General features: G+C 42.6%; 1 protein-coding gene across 6 annotated transcripts in view; it reads right to left on the reverse strand.

The window, feature by feature from the left end:
• Positions 1-1,080: 1,080 nt before the first annotated feature.
• Positions 1,081-20,455, reverse strand: part of EEF1D (eukaryotic translation elongation factor 1 delta) — a 37,646-nt gene continuing 18,271 nt past the window's right edge. For all 6 annotated transcript variants that reach the window (XM_032781881.2, XM_075063302.1, XM_032781882.2 and 3 more), the window contains 5 exons: positions 8,831-8,930; positions 8,437-8,540; positions 3,815-4,084; positions 2,231-2,425; positions 1,081-1,178 (listed from right to left, as the gene is read on the reverse strand). In XM_032781881.2, the coding sequence (XP_032637772.1) occupies positions 1,140-1,178; positions 2,231-2,425; positions 3,815-4,084; positions 8,437-8,540; positions 8,831-8,930 (708 nt within the window). In that variant the 3' untranslated portion in view covers positions 1,081-1,139. The remainder of the gene's footprint in view (positions 1,179-2,230; positions 2,426-3,814; positions 4,085-8,436; positions 8,541-8,830; positions 8,931-20,455) is intronic.

Raw genomic sequence — 20,455 nt, forward strand, 5'->3', positions numbered from 1 at the left:
TGTAATGCCAGAAGGTATCACTGATCTAAGTCATCTAGTCTGATCTCCGGTACCTCATAGGCCACCAACACCACTCAGCATCTACACACTAACCACAACAACTGAAACTAGACCAAAGCCCACAGGAGACTAGACTTAGTGCCACAGGCAAAGACTAGAAGGGACCGAGGTACACCAGTGCCCAAGGTCCTTGCAATGGCAGGGCAATGATTAAATGAGATATACCCAGGTATTGCTGGCAAGTGACCCGCACCCACATGCTGCAGAGGAAGGTGAAAAACACCAAAGTCACTGCCAGTTGGACCAGGGGTAATTCTTTCCCAACTTCATACATGGTGATCAGTTAGAACCTGAGCATGTGAGCAAGAACCAGTGAGCTGTGCACTCAGGGGAGAGAGTGCTCACTGCCACCTCAGAGCCCTGGCCCTCTCTGCCCAATGTTCCATCTCCAGCTGTGGCCATCTCTGATGCTTCAGAGGAAGGTGATAAGGGGAAGTGTGACCCCTGCAGGTGGCAGGCAAATTCAAAGGACAATTTCTTGTTAAAGATTATTTGATTTTTTTAAAAACATGATTAAAGTAGCTAATGTGAATAAAGGCAACTACTTTTTAAAAAGTAGCTTAACAAGCCAGCAACACTTCTGAACTTAGAGCTGTTTTTAGCAGGTCTAAATAAATGAAACCCTAAAATCTCTTCACTATTTCATGGCCAAGGCTCAGCACAATGAAATTTAACGGTTATAAATCTGGAAGATACAAACTACGAGCCTTACATTGTAACCTAATGTTTGTACACTCATTTTAAGACTAAGGGAAACAATGGGCTCCTAACCCCTGCTTGGGTGAAGTGGAAGCATAAAATACAGCCAAGTATGATATATTTGTGGCTATTCACTCTGGGTTATTTTATAGGACCCCTTGTCGTACCAGCTTGTCAGTGACATTGGGGATGATAGTTGGCTTTCCCCTATTTTGCAGTTTTGTAAGCAATATCCACAAGAGACTCCTGGGATGTTGGCTACCACCTTCTGATCCCCTGTGCAACTGGCACACATTGCAAGGAAAGACACCCCACACCATCTGCACTCAAAATCTTGACCTTTTATTAGTTACAGTTCCAGAAAGGATAAACGTTAGCTCTTAGATCTTGTTGAAAGCTGCTATGTCGACACTCTGCACCTGAAATACAACAAGAAATGCTGTTAAAAATCAGAAAACACATTCCAGAGATTTAAGATGTATAGAAAGCACACTTATTGGGGCGGTTTCTTGACAGAAGAAGTTTGCTCTAACCACCCCCAAGTTTATAAAGCACAATCCTTTATTAAAAAATGGTCTTTTAATAAGTCAATAATTAGTCCTGCGAATGGTCGTATTTTAGGATTGGGAGCTTATATAACTATTAATGGTAATCAGGATCAGAACCCCACTGTGCTGGGGATTGTACAAATGGCAAGAAAAAGTTCCCACCCCACACAGCTTACAAATTAAAACTGGTTTCAGACTCACCCTATAGAAAGGGGATAAGTTCCATTCTTAATTATGGTCTGTGGGCCAGGATATAGTTTTAGGGCTGCATACTCTCCTGAATCCACAGCAACCTCCCACTGATGTGAAAGGTTAGTTTACACAGATCAAAAGGTAGGAGATAACAGTTAATTTACTACATAAAGGCTAATATTTGTCAATGTGGTGTGTCACCTTCAGGACCACTCAGTGGGAAAAAAATAGCCTTCAGGAGTGCCATTATTTCTGCTCTTTGTTTCTCTCCCTGTCCTCATCCTTGTGGGTCTCCTCTCTTCCCCACACAATAAGTCTCAATTCCACCTCTACTGTAGACTTCATTCCACCCCACATCCATGTCCCATCCCAGCCGCTAAAACAATCAGTGACAAAACTGAATTGCTGTCCCTGAAGCACCAACACACTAAGCACCAGGAACTAGGCACCCCAATGAGTACAAGGGCAAGGGAGGTTCACAGCTCTAAGTTATTGCTTCAGGCTGTCTGCAGGCTCTGGAACAGCATCCTTATACTCTTCATGTTTTCAGGGCTATCTTCACAAACATAGGGACTAAAAACTCAAGTCCCCTCCCACCCTTGAAAGTTTAGATGATGCAGAATCTGAATATAATTGTAGGTTGCAAACACATGAAGTGGATCAAAATCTGGGGTGTGGGTTTAAGGGCCCAGGTGTTTGAAAGCACCGCAAGGCACTAGGGGAGGACTTACGTAGTCTTCAAACTTAGTGATCTCCTCCTCCAGTATGTCTGTTCCAACCTTGTCATCTTCCACTACACACTGGATCTGGAGCTTCTTAATACCATAGCCCACCGGAACCAACTTGGAGGCTCCCCAAACCAGGCCATCCATCTGAATGGACCGGACGCACTCCTCCATCTTTGCCATGTCAGTTTCATCGTCCCACTAACAAAGCACAAAAAGGGAACTTAGAAGGTTTACCTACATTAGCATTAGGCTGTGGGACTGTCCATCAGGGCTGTGGATTCTGCAATCCTCAACAATGGAAGCTGAACAGGATCAACGTGGTATGTATTCCAATTCCATACATACGTCAGCAACAAGGGGTTTAACACACTACCCTGTAGGACTGCGATCAGGAAAGCAGCGAGGAGATGCGAGATAGAACTCTTCCATGCTCAGCAGAGAACAAGACTGACAAAATCATGAATTCTACTTGTACGTGCCAATTTGCTAGGCAGTGCTCTAGTCAGTGATGTGCCACTGTTCAGCTCTTTCCACCCAGTTCTGCCATCGGTCTCATAACGAGTCCTTTCTTTGATGAAAGGAGCCTTTCCCAGAGGAATTGTCTTTCAAGTTTGACTCTGCATGAAGCGAGAGCAAGTTACTGCAGACGGTCTGGATTCTGCATATCTAGGGGGAAATGTTCTTGGAATGATGCATCACTTCTTCCATCTCAGGGTCTCAGCTTCAAGAACTAACTCTAAGCCCTTGACAGTTGGTAAAACTACTACTTAGCACTTATCCAGTTAGCCGGAAGTGTTGGGTAATCCTATACACTTTTGTTTCATTGTCATCTTGAGAGAGTTTGTGCTTTGCTGATCATTAATCTGTGCTCGTATTTCAGGCTTTTGTTCCCTCTACGTGTGCTCTAACAGGTGCAAGTTTTTTCAAGGGCTTTTCCATATAGACACGTCATGCATGGGAAACCAGAGTGTGAATGTAAAAACACTCTACCCTGTCACACACTAAGACTGAAACAGCAGTATGTCAAAGTGCTCTATGGAACTTTTAGTGTGTGGTAGCAGGGCCCACCTGCCCATATTGCGCACAGCAGGAAGAGAGCTACAGATTTACACCCCAGCTTCCTACTCTAACTGACCATGTAAATAAGCCCCAAGAGAAGAAAGATCTTCCAAATCAGGGGTGATTAAACTGCAGCCCACAGAACATCTCCAACTGCCATCTTTAATATGGAGCAGAACAGCTCACAGATCCCATCATGCAATGCTCAATGCCGATCCAAACAATGCTGGCAGGTTCTGTAATTTGTGCACCAGATCATCTACCACAGGACAGCTGCAGTCTGCAAGTTAGATGTAACTAGGGTGACAAGATGTCCTGATTTTATAGGGACAGTCCCGATTTTTGTGCCTTTTTCTTATATAGGCTCATATTACCCCCCACCCCCTGTCCCGATTTTTCACACTTACTGTCTGGACACCCTAGATGTAACCCACACACTCTTGCAATGTTACAATCATAATCTCAGGACAGGCACCCCACTTTAGAGCCAAAACAGTTGTTGTGTAAGGAATAGTTTAAGCTGCTTACAGGCTTGACATCCAGAAGGATGGAAGACTTGGCAATGAGGCCAGGCTTTTTAGACTTCTTCTCCGCATACTGGCGCAGTCGCTCTTCCCGAACTCTGGCAGCCTCCTGGTCTTCCTCTTCGTCCCCACTGCCAAATAGGTCAATGTCGTCATCCTCATCTTCGTCGTCAGCCTCAGATGGTCCTACTTTCTTCGCAGGTGGAGCAGAAGGGAGTTCCACTTTCTTTGGGGGAGCAGCAGGTGATTCCACCTTCTTCATTGGGGTGACATGCTTCATGGAGGCAATGGGCAAAAGAGGGAGAAAATAAATCCAAGTGTAAAACAAAGCAGCAAATTCCACCCCCTATCACAGTTATGACCTGACTTGCCAAAACACGACTATGCCACCATCCAAAGGCATGAGTTCAAAGTCATGCAGCCAGGAGCTTGGTGCTTATATTCAAGGCACTCAATGGCCTGGGCCCGGCAAATCAAAAAGAGCTTAAGTGCCAGGCACATGTCTGCAGGATGCCTTCTCTAAGCGGCATAGTAACATGTACACTTAAAAATAACCCCCAAAAGAAATTGCTCCAGCGCACACACAATTCTTCCTGCGGGGAAGGGAGGGAAGAGAGAGTGAACCACATTACGTAGATTAATGTCACTGCTCGCTGCCCTACTGGAAGGCACTTTAAGGGTATGTCTATGCAGCCAAGAAAAACCTGTGGCTGGCCTGTGCAGCCAACTCGGGCTCACGGGGCTCAGGCTGCAGGGCCATTTCACAGCAATGAAACGGCTCCACGAACCAGAGTCATCTGGCACAGTCCAGCCGAGGGTTTTTCTTGGCTGTGTAGATGTACCCTCAGATACTGATGAAGGTACTATTAAAATGTCTGTACACTAATGCGAGGAGCCTAGGGAACAAGATGGAGGAACTGGAGCTACTGGTGCAGGAAGTGAAACCGGATATTATAGGGATAACAGAAACCTGGTGGAATAGTACTCATGACTGGAGTACGGGTATTGAAGGCTATGGCTGTTTAGAAAAGACAGGAAGAAAGGCAAAGGTGGTGGAGTAGCCTTGTACATCAATGATGGGGTGAACTGTAATGAAATAAGAAGTGATGGAATAGATAAGACGGAGTCTGTCTGGGTAAAAATCACGCTGGGTAAAAAAGCTACTAGAGCTTCCCCTGAGATAGTGCTTGGGGTGTGCTACAGACCGCCGGGATCTGATTTGGATATGGATAGAGACCTCTTTAATGTCTTTAATGAAGTAAACACAAAGGGGAAATGTGTGATTATGGGAGACTTCAACTTCCCGGATATAGACTGGAGGACGAGTGCTTGCAAGAATAATAGGGGTCAGATTTTTCTGGATGTGATAGCGGATGGATTTCTTCATCAAGTGGTTGAAGTACCTACGAGAGGGGATGCCATTTTAGATTTGGTTTTGGTGAGTAGTGAGGACCTCGTAGAAGAAATGGTGGTAGGGACAACCTTGGTTCGAGTGATCATGAGCTGATTCAATTCAAATTAGATGGAAGGATAAACAAACGTAGATCTGGGATTAGGGTTTTCGACTTCTCGAGGGCTAATTTTAAAGAGTTAAGGAAATTAGTTAGGGAAGTGGATTGGACGGAGGAACTTGTGGATTTAAATGCGGAGGAGGCCTGGAATTACTTTAAGTCGCAGCTGCGGAAACTGTCGGAAGCCTGCATCCCAAGAAAGGGGAAAAAAACCATGGGCAGGAGTTGTAGGCCAAGCTGGATGAGCAAGCAACTCAGAGAGGGGATTAGGAAAAAGCAGAAAGCTTACAGGGAGTGGAAGAAAGGCGGGATTAGCAAGGGAAGCTACCTTAGTGAGGTCAGAACGTGTAGGGATAAAGTGAGGAAGGCTAAAAGCCGCGTAGAACTGGACCTTGCGAAGGGAATCAAAACCAATAGTAAAAGGTTCTACAGCCACATAAATAAGAAGAAAACAAAGAAAGAAGAAGTGGGGCCGCTATACACTGAGGATGGAACGGAGGTTAAGGATAACCTAGGCATGGCCCAATATCTAAATAAGTACTTTGCCTCGGTCTTTAATAAGACTAGTGAGGAGTTTAGGGACGATGGAGGGATGACAAACGGGAATGTGGATATGGAGGTGGATATTATTACCGCATCTGAGGTAGAGGCCAAACTTGAACAGCTTAATGGGACAAAATCGGAGGGACCGGACAATCTCCACCCGAGGATATTAAAGGAACTGGCGCGTGAAATTGCGAGCCCGTTAGCGAGAATTTTTAAGCAATCGGTAAACTCGGGGTTGTGCCGTACGACTGGAGAATTGCTAACGTAGTTCCTATTTTTAAGAAAGGGAATAAAAGTGATCCGGGTAATTATAGGCCTGTTAGCTTGACGTCTGTCGTGTGTAAGGTCTTGGAAAAAATTTTAAGGGAGAAAGTAGTTAAGGACATTGAGGTCAATGGTAATTGGGACGAATTGCAACATGGATTTACTAAAGGTAGATCGTGCCAAACCAACCTGATCTCCTTCTTTGAGAAGGTGACGGATTACTTAGACAAAGGAAATGCGGTAGATCTAATTTACCTCGATTTCAGTAAGGCGTTTGACACACGTTCCGCATGGGGAACTGTTAGTTAAATTGGAAAAGATGGGGATGAATGTGAAAGTTGTAAGGTGGATAAGGAACTGGTTAAAGGGGAGACTCCAGCGGGTCGTACTGAAGGGTGAACTGTCAGGCTGGAAGGAGGTTACTAGCGGAGTCCCTCAAGGATCGGTTTTGGGACCGATCTTATTTAACCTATTTATTACTGACCTTGGCACAAAGAGCGGGAATGTGTTAATAAAGTTTGCGGATGACACGAAGCTGGGGGTATTGCTAACACGGAGAAGGACCGGGATACTATTCAGGAAGATCTGGACCACCTTGTACACTGGAGTAATAGTAATAGGATGAAATATAATAGTGAAAAGTGCAAGGTCATGCACTTAGGGATTAAATAAGAATTTTAGATATACGTTGGGGACGCATCAGTTGGAAGCGACGGAGGAGGAGAAGGACCTTGGGGTATTGGTTGATAGCAGGATGACTATGAGCCGCCAATGTGATATGGCTGTTAAAAAGCAAATGCGGTTTTAGGATGCATCAGGCGAGGTATTTCCAGCAAGGAGAAAGGAGGTGTTAGTGCCGTTATATACGGCGCTGGTGAGACCCCACCTGGAATATTGTGTGCAGTTCTGGTGTCCCATGTTTAAGAAGGATGAATTCAAACTGGAACAGGTTCAGAGACGGGCTACTAGGATGATCCGAGGAATGGAAAATCTGCCTTATGAAAGGAGACTCAAAGAGCTTGGCTTGTTTAGCCTGGCCAAAAGAAGGCTCCGGGGGGATATGCTTGCTCTATATAAATATATCAGGGGGATTAACGTTAGGGAGGGAGAGGAATTATTTAAGTTTAGTACTAATGTAGGCACGAGGACGAATGGGTACAAACTGGATATTAGGAAGTTTAGACTTGAAATTAGACGAAGGTTTCTAACCATTAGGGGAGTGAAGTTCTGGAACGGCCTTCCGAGGGAAGTAGTGGGGGCAAAAGACTTATCTGGCTTTAAGACTAAGCTTGATAAGTATATGGAGGGGATGTTATGATGGGATAGTTTAATTTTGGGCAATTGATTTTGGATTATCGGCAGATAAGTCTGCTCAATGGTCTGTGAGGGGATGTTGGATGGGATGGGAACTGAGTTACTGCAGAGAATTCTTTCTTGGGTGCTGGCTGGTGAGTCTTGCCCACATGCTCAGGGTTTAGCTGATCGCCATATTTGGGGTCGGGAAGGAATTTTCCTCCAGGGCGGATTGGCAGGGCCCTGGAGGTTTTTCGCCTTCCTCTGCAGCGTGGGGCATGGGTCGCTTGCTGGTGGATTCCCTGCAGCTTGAGGTCTTCAAATCTCAATTTTGAGGATTTCAATTAACTCAGTCATGGGTTCGGGGTTGTTATAAATGTGTATGGGCAGGGTTTTATGGCCTGCCTTGTGCAGGAGGTCAGACTAGATGATCATATTGGTCCCTTCTGACCTATGAGTCTATGAGTAAGAGTATTTGTAGAATATAATACACAGGGGCAAAAGTTAGTTCCATTAAAGGTCTCCAATGCATCCTCCAAACTAGGGCAAGACGCAACGGGTACAGGATACTCAGCTCCCAGAGATATTACTTCTTCCTACTCGAGGCAAAGATTCTCACAAGGCTTCTGAGAACCAACAGGTCCCCAAGTCTGTCCGTCTGTATAGGTCTCTCCTTGCTATATACCTAATAAGTACCAAGCAGCTTAGTTTACTTAGTGTGCTCCCATTTATACACAAGTGTAAATTACTGGCTAAGCATCACAGATTTTGGTGGACCTCTGCAGATTTGTCCCAGCTGAGGATCTGGCCCATCACATATCCTCTTCACTGGGCCTGAAGCAGGAAAATCTGTGCTCTGCATCTGCACTTGAGCTGAGACAAGGAAGAAAGAGCAGCTCTAGAAGGCTCTGCTGGGGAGGCCTTGGCTAACACTTGTGGAGAGATCTCTCTTCTCCTTAGTAGGTGTCATGAAGTATTCTAAACTGACTTGGCACCTTGAGGAGTTGATCACCTGGGTTGGCGGCGTTGCTGAGGGATGGTGAGAGGTGGAGCATTTTTCTAGTGTGTTCAGGCGAGTTTCCAGCTTGGAGATGGCCAGCTGCAGATCTGCAACAACTAGAAAAGAGAGAAAGAATTCTCATCTTACCGGTTCAACACATGGCAGAAGATGCAGCAATTATTCTTTGGTCAGGTCAGGATGAGTTTGCCTTCACTCTAGGCAGGCTACCAAGCAAACTGCATCTATCCCAACTCAAGAGAAATCCTCACTCCCATGTTAACAAAACCACCAACAAAATACACACAATTAACAGGGCTTCACCACATTACACTGAGTGGTCAGCAAGATGTGCCTGCCACTAGCTGCCAAGTCCAATGTGTTTTCTTGCCAGAGATTTCTCACTTACCACTGTGGAGATTTTGGTTCTCCACCTCCAGGTTAGCTATTCTGGTGACAAGCTCATTTTGGTCACCGCCAGGCCCAGCTGAAGAGGTCGTGCTTGCACTCTGCAACAAGGGAAACCAAGATGAAAAACTAGCCTGTTGACTCAGTTCTCAGACTAAGACAGACATGCTGCCTCTCTAAAGCAGGAAGGCAGAGACAACACTGGGAAAAAGAAGAGATTTTACAGGCTAGCTAGAAAAGAGCCATTTTGATCGCAAGCCTTTTAAAGCAAATGTTAAACACCAAAATCAGAATGTGAAAAAGAATTTCTGGTGGAGCCGGCAGGTTCAGAAGACCACATTTCTATAGTCCCAAACTGTGGACTACCTTAATATTTGCATCTCTAGCATCTTGCAAAGCTTCTCTAGTGCACCTTAAAAAATTTACAAACATTACTTACACTAACACCCCTGCTAAGGAGGTAAAGAGTTTCCAATTACAGATAAGGAAACTGAGGTACACATGGCTGAAGTGACTTGGTTGAGGTCATTCAGTAAATCAGTGGCAAGGGTAGGAATAGAACATAAGAACACAGAACTAGCAGAAGACAAATGAACAGCGAACAATTTTTTTCAGAAGGAGGAAGCCTGCCAAACAACCAGTGGGGTCACTGGACGATCAAGGGGCTAAAGGAGCACTAAAGAAAGACAAGGCCATTGTGGAGAAGCTAAATTAATTATTTGCATTGTCTTCGTCGCAGAGGATGTCAGGGAGATTCCCATACCTGAGCCATTCTTTTTAAATAAATCTGAAAACTTTCCCAGATTCAGGTGTCAGAGGAAATTTTGGCACAAACTAATAAATTAAACAGTAACTGGTCACCAGGATCAATGGGATTCACCCAAGGGTTCTGAAGGATTTCAAATATGAAACTGCAAAACTATTAACTGTGGTATGTAACCTATTGCCTAAATCTGCTTCTGTACCAGATGACTGGAGAACAGCTAATGTGATGCCAATTTTTTAAAAAGGCTCCAGAGGTAATCCTGACAATTGCAGGCAGGTAAGTCTAACTTCAGTACCAGGCAAACTGGTTGAAACTATAGTAAAGAACAGAATTATCAGACACATACATGAACAGGATTTGTTGGGAAAGTCAACATGGCTTTTGTAAAGGGAAATCCTGCCTCAATCTACTAGAATTTTTTGAGGGGGTCAAATATGTGGACAAGGATGATCCTGTGGATATAGTGTACTTGGACTTTCAGAAAGCCTTTGACAAGGTCCCTCACCAAAGGCTCTTAAGCAAACTAAGCAATCATAGCATAGAGAGAGAGAATTCTCTCATGAATCACTAACTGGTTAAAAGATAGGAAACAAAGGGTAAGGATAAATGGTCAGTTTTCAGAATAGAGAGAAGTAAATAGTGGTGTCCACCAAGGATCTGTACTGGGATCAGTGCTGTTCAACATTCATAATTAATGATGGGTCACCTGATGAGTGCCCTGCTCTGTTCACTCCCTTTGAAGCATCTGGCATTGGCCACCGGCAGAAGAGAGGATATTGGCCTAGATGGACCATTGGTCTGACCCAGTATAGCCATTCTTACATTCACTGCAGAGAATTAGATAGTGGCCCGGGGGTTCAAGGAACATGAGAAACATGTGTTCTTCTCTGCATTAGTCCCCCATGGTCTTGTGTCCAGGACACCAGGGATACTCCTGCAGATCGTTTTTTTTCTTTTTCTCCAAGTTGCACAAACCAATCTTGTGGCTGCCTTGCTATAGGTTGGCTCCCAAGCTTGGTGGGGGGGTGCTCAGCAAAGGCTGGGACTGCTGTGAAGGGAGCAGGAAGAAGAGAGGAGCATCGTCTATCTTTCTTACAATCCCTTCCAGCTATAAGAGGAGCACACTTTGGAGAACACCAGATTCAGCTAAAGATGACTGTTCTGACACAAGGCTTTGGGTTAATGGGCAGATCTTACAAGAAAACCTCACCACTCCTGGAGTGTGGCTTCCAGGTGGCACAAGATGCCAAAAACTTAAGAATCATCCAAAGGGCAAACCACTCGTGGTAGGCACGGGCTGTGACATATAGGTGCAGATCTGCAACCCAGGGCCTTTAGCTCAGAGGTGGAAGGGCTACCTATTGAGTCCTTAAGGCCTATCTACTTTAACGGCAAACACTGACAGTCTGCCTAGGGACAGACTCCTGAGTGTCCAGCATAGCATTGGTGGCAAATGCATTGCAAGAATTCATCAAATCACCTGGGGCCCATACACTTCAGCATGAAGTTTTTATCCAAATGGGGACTGTTTCTTCCTCCAGTTTATCCACAAAAAACAGACAACCACAGGTTAGCGGTCCCCCACCCCCAACAGGACTTACAGTCAGGTGACCTGAACTTTCTCTTGGATTGGCCAGGTGGGGCTTCTTGGGGGCTATCCAGAATGGTCTTGCATTGGTAAGGGTGAAAGCTTTGGGGATTCAGGACAAGTATAATGTGAGAAAGAATGTAAGCATTTCACTCATTCTAGGGTCGGCATTCAAATACAGGCATCACACATGCATGCAGGGAAACCATTCAGATTTATCAAGACAATGAGCCATATCTTCACAGAATCCACATCCAAAAACATTGACCTGCTAAACAGAAAGATTCAAGTGGACGGGGAGGAAAACAGCACTAGTTAAATCTTCCTAGTCAGCCTTGGCTTGAACTGCTGGGATAAAAATACAGTTTATATGCCAGATATTCATATTGCCAGCTTCTAGTTACACATCCTAGTACTTCCCAGGAAGGTACAGTCGCTTGGTGACAGGGCTAAGAATCAAGAAGGCTGGATTCTATCACCAGCCCTGACCTTGACTTGCAGTGTGATTTGGGACAATTTCCCTATCTACAAAATAATAAAAGACAGCACACTATATGTGCTAAATATCATTATATTATGTGGCATTTTTTATTGTCAAAGCATTGTAAAAATCAACTAACTCTTAACACTCTGGTACGACAGATAAGTATCCCCATTTTACAGACGGGAAACCAAGACACAGAGGATATGTCAACACAGCAATCAGAAGGCATGACAGAAGCATATGCAGGCATACACATGCTTGCTCATGAAGAACAGCAGTGAAGCCAGGACAGCATGGGCTAGCTGCCCGAGTACATACCTTGGGTCCCAGGTGGGATTATACTCCGACAGCTAGCCTGTAGCACTGCAGCTACACTGTCATTTTTAGCAAGCTAGCTTAGATATGCTTATATGTACTGCAATCACATCTCCTGAATGCCATATAGGCATACCCAGATAAATTAACTAACTTCCTTAAAGTCAGACTGAACCAGCAGCAGTCAGGATTAACTCAGGAGTTCCCAGCTCCTAGCCAGAAGCAAAATCCAGGAGACTACACTCATTTCTCTCCTATAGAGAATAAAGCAGCAACATCTACGCTAAGCAAATAGCTCACATGACAAAAGTCAGCAATGGCTTCCCCTCACCTTCCCAAATTGGTGTTGAAAACTAACTGCTAGCAAACACAGGACAACCAGGGTGAGCACCAGGTCATTTCCTAGTACAGACTCACTTGACAAGGCCACTGCTAGCCCAGCTCAGTAAACCACAAGGTTTTCAAGGCTAAAATTCATTGAAACCCTCAGCAGTTAGAACTCTTTCTGCTCTATTTACACCAACAGGTCTGAGAACAAAATATAGCTAGTTTAATTAAATGAGTGAACAAGGACAGTAGTCTCTTCCATACATCATTTAAACCCATTTTCTTCCCCTCTACCCATGTCACAGGCACAAGAAAACAAAGATTAGGCAAGGATGAGGATTTAACATCTTAGGCTGTGTCTACACTGCCACTTTCAGCTCTAAAGCTTTTGTTGTTCAGGGGTGTGAAAAAACACCTCCGAGTGACAAAAGTTTTAGCACCGAAAAGTGCCAGTATAGACAGCCCTTTATCACCAGGAGCATATAGCTACCACCGCTCATTCGGTTTTTGGGTTTTTTGGTCACAGTGCTGCCGTGGCCATGGTTTAACATGGATAGTGTAGACATACCCTAAGATAGTTTGTATGTAGAAAAATGATACAACTGTACATTAAGACCTTAAAGAATAACCCTGGCTGGTTCTGCTAAAAAGAAGGTACAGTATCTTTGTTAAGAACATGGTAGACCTTTCACAATTTGAAGAAAAAAAATTTCAAAGCCCAATGTCTGAAACATACCCCAATTCAACATAATGAACGAGATGCATTTTGAAAACGTACTCACTCTTCAGATATTTTCACTGAACCACAGCTCCATAATTTGCAGTAAATTCTGCAGCCACCAAAATTCACCTCTGGCTCCAGATATGCGTTCGTTTTATTTAAAAAATAAAATAAAATACAATAAATATTTTTCTACCCCTTACGGTTATGAAGAGAACCTTAAAGACAGGAGCCAGAAACAAACAAATACAGTGTTGTCTTCCTGAGCAGACATACAATCTGAAACAACAGCTCAGAGAAGTATCAATTGCTCCATTTGCCCCTAGGGGTCAAAAACTGAAACCTAAAGATGGCAGTTTAAATATCAGCATTGCTAACTGTTAGGGCTGTCAATTAATCACCGTTAACTAAAAAACCCTAACTGCAATTAAGCACAGTTTTCATCACACTGTTAAACTGAATATCAATTTAAATGTATTAAATATTTTTGGATGTTTTTCTACATTTTCAAATATATTGATTTCAATTACAACACAGAATACAAAGGTTTCAGAGTAGCAGCCGTCTTAGTCTGTCTCTGCAAAAAGTTTAGCCTCTAAGGTGCCACAAATACGCCTGTTCTTTTTACAGAACACAAAGTGTACAGTGCTCAATTTTTTTTATTACAAATATTGGCACTGTAAAAATGATAAAATAGCATTTTTCAATCCACCTCATACAACCACTGTAATACAATCTTTTTCCTGAAAATGTAAGTTACAAATGTAGGCTTTTTTGTTACATAACTGCACTCAAACAAAACAATGTAAAACTTGAGCTTTTTTTAATTTTATTTTTGAGTGCAGTTTTTTATATATAATATATAAATTCTACATTTGTAAGTTCAACTTTCATGATAAAGAGATTGCACTACAGTACTTGTATGAGGTGAACTGAAAAATACTACACCTCTACCTTGATATAATGCTGTCCTCGGGAACCAAAAAATCTTACTGCGCTATAGATGAAACTGCGTTATATCGAACTTGCTTTGATCCACCGGAGTACACAGCCCAGCCCATCCCCTCCGGAGCACGGCTTTACTGTGTTATATCAGGTCATGTTATATTGGGGTAGAGGTATATTTCTTTTGTTTTTTACAGTGCAAATATTTAATTAAAAAATAAGAAGTGAGCCCTATACACTTTGTAATCTGTGTTGTAATTAAAATCAATATATTTGAAAATGTAGAAAACTTCCAAAAATATTTAAATAAATGATATTCTATTATTAACAGTGCGATTAATCATGGTTAGTTTTTTTAAACGCTTGACAGCCCTACTAACTATTTCCCTACTGATAGCTGGACATTTCTGCTAAAATTGTTATGCTCATCAGTCCCAAGACACCACTCATTTTTGGGAAAAGTCATTCAGTTGTATGAGAGGTTTAAGGAAAAGGAGTACTTGCTTATTTCATGTTTCACAGTGTCTTTGTACTGATCGATAATCGGACTTCAAACTTTACAGAGTCCTCACTGAGGAACAGTCAGAGTTTGGAAAATATTCTAAGATTATGAAGTGATTACAAGAAGTTTTGTGATTGCAGTTAAGCAATTATTTAAATGACATAAAAGCCTGTTGCAAACATTTTGTACTATATTGTGCCATAGGTTGTATTCTCTGTATTTATACATGGCTACATTTAACAGTTATGGAACTGTACAGCTCTACCAAGCTGGAGTAAGTTTGCTCCAACAGCCTTTTTTCCTGTCAAACAAGGAAATTAAAACTTGCATGGATGCAACATTAAGGTTGCAAATATAAATACTAAAGCCAGAAAAAGAAAGTTGTGGGTTAACAAAAGTTACATCTGCAACCTGGGTATCTAGTAGGCGATTAAACAGTGCTCTGCAATTGAACAAGTTAATGTTCACTTCCTGTTTCACATTTGCAAAGTTGTTGAATTAACAATTTTGTATTTAATGTTAAAATGATATATTTTTAAGAGGGGAAATGTGCCCCCTCAATGTATGTATCTGGAAAATGGGCACAGGAGTGCAGCAGGTAGGCCTGGAACAGTCCCTCTGCTGGCCCATGGTTCTGCCAGGTGGGCATTCTGCAGAGTTACAAAGATCGGGAACAGAAAGACTGATGGACAGGCAGGAACATTCCAGGTTTTCAGGGATGCATAGTCAAGTACGTTTATTCCTATGTACAATCAAGTCTTTTTCCCTCTTACTTTTGATTAAAAGATTGCATTGGATTTCCTCTTGGCAAAAACAAACTGTAATGCATTCTATTAAGGATGAGAATTCAAATGCAAAAAAGGTAAACATTCAAAGATTAAGGTTCCCACAGCATCACTGACTTGGTCACTTGACCATGTTATCTGTAATATTTACAAACGTAGATATCTTCTGTTTGGGAACCTTAGTTTTCAGTTCCTAATTTCAATGGGGTTGAATGTTTAGCTTTAACAGGACATTAAATTAAGAGTGCTAAGAGCAGCACAGCAGTCTGCCTAATAAAATCCCACAAGGAAGAAATCTCAGCCTGCCTAGAGAAGCCTCAAGTAGGCATGTAAAAAATTCACAGGAGTTTTCCCTAGTTATGAAATTAGGAATGTAGAATCCAGTCCTGTAGCTTTACCATAGGTCTCAACCATCTGACCCTTTCCAATTTACAGATATTTGAAGTAGAATAAACTTTTGTAATTAAGAGTTTAAAAAGATAACCCTAGCACCAAGCTGAAGACATCCCTCTGTTACAAAATGTAGGGACAGTGCAGAACTTTCTTTCTAGCCTCAAGCAGCTGCAGAATCGAAATGCAATGGCAACAGAATGAAAATGCATACATGGCAGAATACACAGAAACTTAGATCTTCCTTTTCCAAACGGCACTGTGGATCTCACAACAAATGACCCACTCAGTATTACTCTGAGAAGTACATACATAATACAGGAATCTATCCTGCCTGTCTTCAATGTAACACAAACTGCCCGCTTATGAATAGTTATCACTACACTAACTTGAATACAGTATGAGTGAAAAGTTATGATAGGGGAATTAGCTGGACAAGGCCTAGACAGCAGTTACATGATATGCATTTTGCTGCCAGATATTATTCTGAGATACCTAATAATTCATTAAAAATTGAGGGGGGATGAATTATGGGAATGGATTGGAAAGTGTCAAAAATTCTGTAAACACACTTCAAATCAGATAAAGGAGCACCAACTAGTGGAGAAGAAAGGAAATTGGGATAGTTTAAAATCCAGAACTTTAGATTCACTTTATATGAGCCTAGCCCAACCCAGAGTAAAGAAAGTTTGATCACACTAGTGTAGGGAGCTGACTCAAACCCCACCCCCCAACTGTAAACAGAACACATCCACTTTTTTGGGGGTGTCGGGGGTGGGAGTGGAAAAAGGATATCCACTTCCCCAGTGGATCATTATCTAATTAATCAACAGTATGTTCAGTCTTATACGCAGGTTTATAAACAGATGTCACTGAACTCAATGTGCACGCTTTTTCCTACAGTTTCCAAGAAGGCAAACCCAACCCGTTTAGGGGTAAACTCTCATGCACATTAACAGCCAGGTGGTCTTCCTAATTTACTACTGTGTCAGAGCACATGCTCTGGAAGATTTGGTCATGTTCTTGGCCTGCAAGAACAGAGTCAGGCTTACACACACAAGAGCAGCCTATTCCAGCTGTATAGGATTGCCTACAACACAAGACTATTACCTGGATACCTCAAACATTTCTAAAATGCATCCTCATCCTACCTCAAAAGAGGGTGTTAAGTAATCCCATTTTACAGATGGGGAATGCATGTACAGAGAGGTTAAGTGACTTGCCTAAGTCTGAGGGAGAGCAGGGAATAGAACCCAGAACTTTTAGGTCCCAGTCCAATGCCTTAATCACAAACAATGATTTTATGGTTACAGTATAGATAGAGACTCTGGGTTCAATTCCCTGCTCTATCAGGCTTCCTGTGTCCCCTCGTGCAAGACGCTTCACCTCCATGCCTCAGTTTCCCATGTGTAAAACTGAGAAAACTCCAACACCTTTGTCTTGACTATTTAAACAAAGTTGTTCAGGGCTGGGACTGCATCAGACTGTACGTCTGTAGACTGTTCAGCCCATAGTAGTCCTGATTTCATTCAGCCCTTTAGACAGCACTGTAACACAAACAATAAAGCCCCTTCCATGGTCTCTTTGGGAAACAAGGTTTGCAAAACAGCAGAGTGTATTTGAAGACACTAGCGGTCTCTGTATACAGTCTTCCACGCTGGCACGGCAAGTGCACCAAAGCCTCCATTAGTCTCTGGACTTCCAATATACTTTATAGTCACATCACAAAATAAATAAAGAATCCTTTGATTTCACACATAATATTGATGATTCAGTGCAGTCCAGATGTAAGGCTGTTCTTTGTGTACACATTAAAGCAGGGGTCAGCAACCTTTCAGAAGTGCTGTGCCGAGTCTTCATTCATTCACTCTAATTTAAGGTTTCGCATGCCAGTAATACATTTTAATGTTTTTAGAAGGTCTCTTTCTATAAGTCTATAATATATAACTAAACTATGTTGTATGTAAAGTCAATAAGGCTTTTTAAATGTTTAAGACGCTTCATTTAAAATTAAATTAAAATGCAGAGTCCCCCAGACCAGTGGCCGGGACCCAGGCAGCGTGAGTGCCACTGAAAATTAGCTCACGCGCTGTCTTCGGCACCCATGCCATAGGTTGCCTACCCCTGCATTAAAGGTACATAAGAAAGTGTTAATTTCAAACAGATGGGCTGAAATGAGCGATTATTAAAGCAGATGTGTCCATGCAAAGCAGAATTAAAGGTATGTGCAAATAAATGTTTCTGGCATCTTTTTTTTTTTTTTTTTAAACAACTCTTCTTGGGAGATGCAAACCACTACCTCAGATTCCATCCACTGCACGGTATTTCGATATTTCTAGATACTGACTGTCAAACTGCAGTATTGCCATTTGCAATAGATCCATGAAATGCAACCAGGAAAGAGCTAGAGAAATGAACGTCTTCCATCTTCCCATCTCTACCCAGAGCCAGAGAACAGTTGCCTGGATCTTTAGGTTATCAAGCTGAAGTTCCCATACTTGGACTCTCTTTCCCACCATCAAAATCCCGGATACTGAGCACAAAAACCAACAGGCCTCCAAAGTCATTCTACAAATTTAGTGTAAACCAGTTTGTTTTGTGAGGTATGAGAACAAAATCCACGTTATCAGGGTATAAAGCAACATTTAACACACTTATGCTATTCCGTACAGATACTTTTGGTGCATGTATTGTTACTGTCCATAATTTATAATGATCCTTTAGAAACCGAAAGCTAGGGAATTGGACATTTCAGACCTGTCTCTCTTCCCGCATGTCTAAGAGCGGAGGCCAACCACTCTTACTGCCTAGCTGTGCACCAGCACAGATGATGTTAGCAATTATTTATTATGTTGCACTACAGATGCACAAGGTGCTTTACAAGAAAAATTAAGATTGCCATGTCTGCCACAAAGAACTAACAAACGTAATATAAGAGAAGATCAACAAGAGATCATTAACAAGGAGGGACGGAGAGGTCATTAATACTATGCATGTGCTTAGGTAAGCAGTGCACATATCTCGAGGGTAACACAATGATTGTGGGTTTGCTATGTTATTATGAAGCCCCTTAACAGCTACCTAGTTAAGCTTGCAATGAGTTTTCCCACTTCAAGCACTTTCCCACATTTAACTGCAAATTCAAGCATGATAATTAATTGAGATCAATCTGGTGTCCTACATGTATTTCACACTCTTTAGAGTCTCCACTGCACAATTCTGAGATTTAAAATCCATCCCTTTGGGAATCCTCCCAGAGATTGACTGCATTTGATAGTACTTTCTGCCTACTCACTTTTGTTGAAACAACAGGGAGTCCGGTGGTTCGTTGAAGACTGGCAGATTTATTTGAGCATGGGTTTTCCACTTCTTAAGATGCCTGGAGCGTAAGATCCCTAGAACCTCTCACTCAAAAACCACAACCATGTTGAAATTTCAACACAGGACCTAAGACTACAGAAAGCCCCAGCATATGAGAAAGTCAATATACGAACAAGTTATTTGGCTTCTTTGCCACAGAGACCACACAAGACTTTTGTTCTGATGCTGTCTTGGCTTCACTAGCTCTCTTGCCCTGACTCCCCCACCTCTGAGGCTACAGTGCTTGGCTGCCCCAACCCTAGATGCCTCTACACCCTCCCATCCAAGCCTCAGTTAGATAAAACAGCCTTCTCTAACAGGACTCCCATTCCAGCACAAGTAAAGTTCATCAGGCTGAGGTTGCCCTCCAGGAAACCAGGGGACATTCACCAAACAGAGAACCTGCCTTCAGAACAGAGTTGCAAGCTTCATTTATCAGGCAAATCTGGATTCAAGATTCCCCCTCTTCTCCCTGCCCACTCTCACCAGGCCCTCATTCTTATTACAAGCTGGGGGCATGGAGGGAAAGAAAAAAGGATTTACAATCAACATTGAGCCTGATCTTCATTAGGAAGCAGCTTCAAAGTTGACTCCACTTTCTATTACTATCTGAAAAGCTTTCAAAGCTTGCCTTTGATTGTTGGCTGAACTCTCTACAGTCCAGGATGTTTAGACCGTATTCAAGTCTTCCATCTTAGATTTAAAGATTTATATCGAAAACCCAAGCAGATTATGGAAGATTATAAATTTGCAGGTTATTTCAATGCAGATTTCCCAGCTTGCCCATGCTGTTAGCAATTGCAGCATCACAAGAAAAGCAGTCAGCAGCAGCTCTTCAATCAATGGTCAAACAATTTACTCCCAGCACTACCCTCCTGAGTAGGCTTTTAAAACATCAGTTGTTCCCCCTCTCCACTTCCAAAATTTAGAACCTGCTTTCAGGACCAATTTAGAAAGCAAATCTAATTCTTTTCTCTTGTTTTTTCTCCCAGTTTGCCTGCTGTCCTTGCATCAAATTCCAAGTGACGAATTCTGTGCTGAGCAGCTTTATTCCTGCGATCTCAGTTATTCTAACACAGAACTAGGCAGCTGAACTTGACACAACAAAAACAGCAGCCCCAATGAGAGGACCAAGCGAAAAGCACTTCCATTCATTCCTGTTTACCTTCCCAAGATATTTGGGTCACTAATCATCTTGTAACAGGCATATTTTGCATTCCAAGTCAATAGCTAGGTTCCTTCCTCAGGAGGAATTACTGGGTCATCAGTACACAAGGCCAGACACCTAATAGTTCTAATTTTGTTAAGCATCTTCCATCTGCGGATCCCAATGTTTTACAAATATTGATTTGTCCTCACAACCTTCCTGTGAGTAGCTGACACTATCATCTCCATTTTACAGATGAGAAAACAGGAGGCATATCTTGGATTAGAACCTGGTCA

This window comes from Chelonoidis abingdonii, chromosome 2, assembly GCF_003597395.2.
Source record: "Chelonoidis abingdonii isolate Lonesome George chromosome 2, CheloAbing_2.0, whole genome shotgun sequence".
NCBI lineage: Eukaryota > Metazoa > Chordata > Testudines > Testudinidae > Chelonoidis > Chelonoidis abingdonii.